The sequence below is a fragment of the Penaeus chinensis genome, chromosome 25 (assembly GCF_019202785.1).
Source record: "Penaeus chinensis breed Huanghai No. 1 chromosome 25, ASM1920278v2, whole genome shotgun sequence".
Classification (NCBI taxonomy): domain Eukaryota; kingdom Metazoa; phylum Arthropoda; class Malacostraca; order Decapoda; family Penaeidae; genus Penaeus; species Penaeus chinensis.
This window is the reverse complement of record NC_061843.1, coordinates 12639461-12646960: the sequence shown is the minus strand read 5'-3', so window position 1 is coordinate 12646960 and position 7500 is coordinate 12639461. Positions and strand designations below refer to the sequence as shown.

At 33.6% G+C, this 7500-nt stretch overlaps 1 protein-coding gene across 1 annotated transcript in view; it reads left to right on the top strand.

The window, feature by feature from the left end:
* Nucleotides 1-361: 361 nt before the first annotated feature.
* The window catches only part of LOC125038520 (general transcription and DNA repair factor IIH helicase subunit XPD-like), a 20961-nt gene continuing 13822 nt past the window's right edge, over nucleotides 362-7500 (top strand). Inside the window, exons 1-5 of the mRNA XM_047632013.1 lie at nucleotides 362-432; nucleotides 549-581; nucleotides 4132-4231; nucleotides 6246-6386; nucleotides 7138-7251. Of these exons, the coding sequence (XP_047487969.1) occupies nucleotides 577-581; nucleotides 4132-4231; nucleotides 6246-6386; nucleotides 7138-7251 (360 nt within the window). The 5' untranslated portion in view covers nucleotides 362-432; nucleotides 549-576. The remainder of the gene's footprint in view (nucleotides 433-548; nucleotides 582-4131; nucleotides 4232-6245; nucleotides 6387-7137; nucleotides 7252-7500) is intronic.

Here is a 7500-nt window from a genome sequence, read left to right as displayed (position 1 = left end):
GATTCACGCGGATTCCTTCATTCGGATTCATGTGGATTTTCAAATTAGATTTCAAAATACATTGTTTTTTCATTTCGGGGTGCTGTTATTGTTCATAAATGAAGATATAAGTCGGGTGAACAAAAATAAATCAACTGGATAGTATTCACAGTAAATTATTAAAGACATTTATGAATACATAATGCAAATTCATTATGAAAATTAATTAATAATGCAAGATAATAATGATAATAAAAATAAATATACAAATCACAAATGAAAACAAACGAATTCACGATACAAAATGATAATAATAATAATAATGAAAGCAATAAATAAAAATAAGTAACTTCGTCCGAAAAAAAGTTATGCGAACGCTCCGAAAAAACAAACTTCAAAAAGTAAACAGAAGCACAAAAGTTCTCGTCCAAAGTTCCCGTTTTTTAGACTAAAGTAAGACCCCAGATGGTTCAGTAAGAATGAATTATTGTCATTGAAGAGTAGAAATGATACAATTAAAATCAAATAAGTGGAGACGAGAGAAATTAAGTGAATATTCATTATTTCAGAGCGAGTGGCGCCGGGAACACCTACACCATGCTGTATGTATGAGGAAAAAAAAATATGCGATATAGATGTGTTTTCCTTTTTTGTTGTTGTTATTGGCTTTTATCTGAATGCTTGTTTAGATAGATATGATATGGACTTATGTAGATTTAAGTGTACATAAAGATTTTATGACGCAGGTGATTTACGTATTTTCATTTTGATTGCTTAGTTGAAAAAAATCAGTATTGCTTACTTGAACGAATTCTGCTTTGTTTCCGGTTTAAAGGTTGTAACGACAAATAAATATACATTGCTGTATGAACAGTTTCTTTCTTAGAGATATTAGTTAATGAGGAAATAAGTTGCATGAAATATTTTATGGGTTTATAATTTTTTATGAGTTTGGAGAAAATGTTAGGTTAATCTTTATGATACGGATGCACTAAGGGCTAACTGAAGATGATATTCTTGTTGAGGATTAACAGTTGCAGTCATAGGTACAAGAAATAATCTGCAGACACAAATAACAATGCCGTAGATAAATAAAAGAGGTCATGGAAAGCCCTGCTCACAACTGAATTCCAGTTGGTGCTCCTGAGGTGAAGACAGTGCTTCCTGGGAAGTGTTAGGGGAAAGAGCATCAACCTTCCCCTTGGGCAGTGCCCAAAGGGCACACTCAGTCACAGCATCATAGATTATTGTGAATAAGTTTTGTGATGTGGAGCTGAGGCCTTAGTCTCTGGCAAGTATGTCCGTACTGTAAAAAAATCCCGTTATTAGAAAGGCCTCAAATAAGGTAGCAAAGAAGATTAGAAGAATAAAAGGTAAAGAGAGCAAAAATGATGTTTAAGATTCTCTATTACTTATAATACCCAGTGCTAGATGAAGGAGCTTTTTTTAGTATGAGTGTCTAATCTGAATTTACACTTCAGTTGGTTCTTCTGGATGAGGAACACATGCATTTGATTTGAGTTTGATTAATAGATTCTTAGTATGCTGTAGGAAGTAGGAAGAGTGAAGATAATAGTATATCATTACTCTAGTGTAATTTATTTTATATATATATATATATATATATATATATATATATATATATATACCGGTATATATATAATATTTTTTCCTCTTTATTTGTTCATGATATGGAATATAAAAAATGCATATATTGATGCAGTAACTCAAGAGAGTACTGTAGCCAGGGTACTTTAGTCAGTTAGGCAGAGGCAAAGTAGAGTTTCAAGTGATCTTTTATTTGATGATGAATCACCAGGGAGATTGGCAGCTGTGTCTTATTTGGTAGAGATTTCTTGGCCTTATTCAAACTGTCAAAGGAGTAAATTTTTACTTTAGTGCCAAACTGGGAAATAACAATGCAAATCGCTAGACCCCCTTTGATTTCTTCTCTTCTGTCTTTTCTAATAATGCCGTTATTTTAAAAAATAAAATTGTCTTTTTTGTTTAAATCAGGTCTCACATAGTCTTCTCAAATCTGGTTGCTTTTTATGTGCTAAGTATATATATATATATATATATATATATATATATATGTATATATATATATATATATATATATATATATTTTTTTTTTTTTTTTTTTTTTTTCCTTTTTTTCTTTTTTTCCTAATATTACAGAGAATGGTTTTATTCATTTAAATATTTCATTATTTCTTTGATAATTGGTGTTACTTCATTTATTGTTTCAATAAAAATTTCTATTATTGTTTTTTTAGAGTTCTTGTTGATTATTCTATTTGATATTACATTAATTATATTCCTTATTGTGTTCATCCATGGAAGGTGTTTATCTTTATTCAGTTGAGTATCTTTTTGTGTTTTTTTGGCTCCTTATTGGAGTTCCATCTCTTAGTGGTGTTGAAATCATCTCTCTTGATCTGTGAATTGTTTCCTGGTATGTTTGCCTCGTCCTTTTGGTTTTTGTGTGCATTGTCGTGTTTGGGTTTCGTTGGGGTTCTTTGCCCTAATGTTATAGTTTGAGACTGGCTTAAAGTCTGAGCCTATGATTGTGTTATTGTGTGTTCTGTTGTTTGTATGTTTGCGTGCAAACATGCGTGATTATTCTGGTTATATTTTGCCTTTGTCTTGTTATGCTATTGATCAGGGATGTTAAACTCAAAACATTAAAAGGCCAATTTTCACTTAAGCTGCTACCTTAGGACCCAATAGAGGTACCTACCTAGCTCCTCAGGATTACATTATTAAAAACTGTCTTATAATATGTACCTACAAGTAAAGGTTATTATACTTATTAAATATTGAATGGTATCGGTAATGGTAACAAAGTGTATGTGGATTTGTACTGGTCATCGCCCGCTACAGTTTATTGTGTGGGGGGGTTTAGGAGATGGAGACTGAGGCCCAATGTGAGGGATCACCCCCTACCTTGTTCCTTAGGCATTGCCTCAACTCATTTTGCATGGGCTTTTCTTCTCCACCTTCCCTTTCCTTCTCTTCATCCCTTGGTCTAAGGATAAGTCCGATATGCGAAGCTGAGCTTTGCCCGGGCTATGCCAATGAGGGGAGCCCTGCCTGTGTCGACTAATGTCGACTCGCTAATGTGTGTCAGCTGGTGCTGACTCGGCTTTTGTCCTTACCCGCCGTGGTGCCCAGCCACAGCAGTAACCTCCAGGCGACAATTGCAACTTCTCGCGCCTGGGCGGGCGCGAACCACCGACCCCTCGGATGAGAGGCCGACACGTTACCACTGTACTAGCCCTTGGTCTGTCCACTTTTTTTTTTTCCATTTTTGCCATTTTATCCCCTTCTAACAACCTTTACCTTACACTATAGCTGATCAGCTCCCCCTCACTACAGTTTTCACTACTATACCACCCTCAAGTACTGTTGAACCTATAACTTTACCCTAATCATTAACTCATTTGTAACCCTCTTCGCTACTCTAATTTTCCATAGCGCCATATGACCTTTGATGTTATATAGCACTTCCTTACCCTGGGGCCTTTGCCCCCAAGGCTTGCACTCACTATACTTTGTATACGCCGGTAAAGACCTTAGATGTTGATAGGGCTGAAATTTTCAATAAATAATTGAATTTAGTTTTCTGTACAATTTTATTTTAGTTTTTAAACAGAATGTGTATTTTATCAGACAACATATTCATGCAGGGCAGAAAAATCCATTCAACTTGCTTCTTTTACTGTATTGAATATTAAAGATATAAATGGTAGGGTACATATACACAAAGCTAAAGTAAATGAAAACATAATTGATAATACTTTAAAAAAAAATTGTTGTGTTCACCTATGATCATCCAGTTTTAAGCTTTATTTTTTAAATATTGATATATTGACATATTGAGCAATGTTTGCAAAATCCTCTCTTGATAAGTCCTTTCTAAAGCAATATATTTGACAGATAAAAGAATAAATACTCTTATAATGATATATTTCTGACATCATAGTGTTCAAAATGATCTCTTTTGATAATCTGCTAGTCTAGCAATATATGGAATATATGAAGTTTGAAAATAATTCTTGTGTATGAATCCTTTCTTACTTTTATTACAGTCCATGTCTTTATCATTATAATATTTAAAAAAACAACAACTTTTGTTTGATCTTGCAGGCTGGACGTCGATGGAATGCAGGTTTTCTTCCCCTACGACTTCATCTACCCGGAGCAGTATTCATACATGTTAGACCTAAAGAGGAGTCTCGATGCTAAGGTAGAATGGTAGATTTGTTTGTGGGAGAGAGTGGGTGAAGTTTGCTTATTAGAGACATGCAGTTTAACCCAATGCCACCGGGGAAAATGAATAAAAAATGGGGAAAATGCTGTGCTCATTTTCTATATTTTTGTGAAATGTCTCTGCATATAGATGTGCTTAGCCACAAAGGAGTCAGTTAGTAGACATTGTGACCGTACCTGATTTGAATTGGTGTGATAAACATATTTTTTACTAGTGCTATGAATATTGATAGTGTTATTTTTATTATAAACATTATAATTACTATAATTTTATAAACATTAGTAACAGCAAAATAAGATAAAGTAAAATATTTTCGTAAATCAAAGAAAAGGGTAAACAAGCGAGACAGGCAGTACTCATAATTGGCTCATTGGTGACTTAGTACAAGTGTAGCCATCTTTGTGAATAAACAATCAAACAAGTACTCACAGTGGGCATAGCACGTACGTATATGTCATGCCCATCAGCTTTGGGTTAACAAGATGTTGCTGGTTGGCGGAGAGAAATTTTTAGCAAAAGGGAGAGTCAGTGCTTGTTTGAGGGATTCTTAAGGTGTTGTTATTTATGAGAAGGAATATTAGATTTATTTTAAAAGTAGTTTAGCAAACTGTGATAAAAAAAAAATATTTTCCTCCAGCATAGAGGCAGCTACAAGGGTACGATTTTTACTCCCATTCTGAAACCTGTTTTGTAAGATCACATATGAATTTTAATTGCTGAAAAAAGGGGATTTGTTGACTTTGACTGTATACATTTCTTTTTCAATGTCACAGTACAATATGTATGATTTATATGACTAATATAAATATCATTGAAATACAGAGGTAGATAAATTAAAAGAAAAAAAGTGGATGGTTGGATGGTTAGTTGGATGGATGGATAAATTTAATGGATTGATAGATGGATAGATGGCTTGATGGATATACAGATAGTTGGATATAAGCAGAGAGAGAGAGTGAGAGGCTCAGTTGCCATCACTAATAATCCCCCCCCCCCCCCCCCCCCCCCCCCCCCCCCCCACTAGCACTGCCAAAGGTTTCATTAACCTAATGTCTATGGGTTTATGTACTGTCCCCTTTAGTTTTTTGTGAATTTTTTGACATAGAGATGGCTCCACATGTGCTCAGCCAGCAAGGAGTCTTATTAGTTGGCCCTAGTGACCGATTCCGATTTCCCCATTCCTTGAATTGGCAGGAAAATGTGTTTTTCTTTTTAATACCATTGATATAGATACTGTTATTATTGTTATTGATGTTCTGATTATTAAATTGTTATTAAAATCTTGGTAACATTTAATACAATGAAGTAATGCAAAAGACCCTTTCCAAATGTCAAGGAAAAGGGCAAACAGGTGAGATAGGTAGGTCTAATAACTGACCCCTTGGTGACTAAACACTTGTAGGGCCATCTAAATAGAATAAATAAACTTGTATTACAGTGTATTCTTGCCATGCATGCTGATTGGGTTAATGTTGACATTATTCTTATTCTTATTGATTATTAAATTGTTATCAAGATATAAATAATATTAAAGACAATGAAATGATACAAATGAAGCTTTCAAAAAATCAAGGAAAAGGGTAAACATGTGAGATAGGTAAGACTAATAATTGACTCCATGGTGACTAAGCACTTGTAGAGTCATCTGTGTGTAAAGACAATAGATGTACTTTCATTACAGTGGGCATGGTGTGGTATTCATCCGTGCTGATGGGGTTAACTGCTGCCAATTTTAGGGTTGATTAAATTTTTAAGAATTGTTCCATATCTATATCTGTCAATATATATCTATCTATTTATCTATCTATATCTGTCTATATATATCTATTTACTTATCTATAAATATATATGTATCTATTAATCTATCTCTATATATCTATCTTTATCTATCTATCTCTATCTATCTCTCTACCTATCTATCTATCTTCTTATCTATCTATACATATCTTTTTCTATCTACCTTTTTATCTATATAACTCCACTTCCTCAGGGCCATTGCATACTGGAGATGCCTTCGGGGACAGGCAAGACCATTACACTGCTGTCGCTCATTGTGTCCTACCTCCGAGCTTTTCCACAGAATCTCACAAAGCTCATCTACTGCTCCCGAACCATTCCCGAGCTGGAAAAGGTATAAGGACTGTTTATGGTTTGATTTGATTTGATTATTGATTTATTCTAAGGTTTAATAGGTTTAGTTTTCTTATTCATTATTGAGTTAATGTTATCAGTTGATATGTATTATAGTAGGACTATATCCAATGGCACCTTGGACGGGAACATGTATAGCTGATGGTGCTATTTCCCTAATATACAATTTGTTATTCCTTGCTCAAATCTAATTTTGATTTCTTAGCTGGTTACATACTATATTTTTGATTGCTTCTCTTAGATTTAGGTATTACAAAGTCTTTTTATGAGTTCTGTAAACACCTTTGGATGTGTATAAAATTATTATTATTATTTAACTCATAACCAATTAAATTACCAATGTTGATGAGATTATACAACAAAAAGTCTTCATCCCTACACCAGAAAAGCTATCAAATATGTTGCTTAAAGCAAAGTTATGTATAAGTTAGAGAAATGCACAGATGTCTTTTTCATTTATTCAGATGCTGTTAGATGGGCAGTATGTTTTGTATTTGTTGTTTTTTTCATTGATTTTATTCCTGTTTATTTTAAGGTTATAGTTGATATTAGATGTTATTAGATAGGGATTTATATTTGTAGACTTGACTAGTTTTGCTAACTGTTTTATAAAAGACTTATCAATAGTTTTTTCTTGCAACTCTTTTTGCCTTCCATTATATCATGTTTCTCCTTTGGCCTTTCTGTCTTCTCTTTCCAAAATTAGATGACTGCATCTTCATCGGTTTCAGGTAATTGCAGAGTTGAAGAAGCTTAAGAACTACATTGAGGAGGAGACTGGAGAGCCTGCAAACATTACTGGCCTTGCATTAGCCTCCAGAAAGCATCTGTGTGTGAATCCTGAGGTTTGATTGACTGGCTGTTCCTGTATTATTTTGTAGTATTGTGTATGTGGATAGTACATAGTCTTTATCTCTGGTGGCAGTATGTCTGTTGAGAAATCTTTTGTTACATAAAAAGTTTTCTGGTGTTTTAAGATAAGTTATTATTTCAATGTTGTGATGTTTTTTAGTAATTATTATATGACATTTTTTTTCCTTTTTTGTTTTTAGTATTAAAGACTAGATGTTATTTTCTTGAGTAGTTAGGTTTAC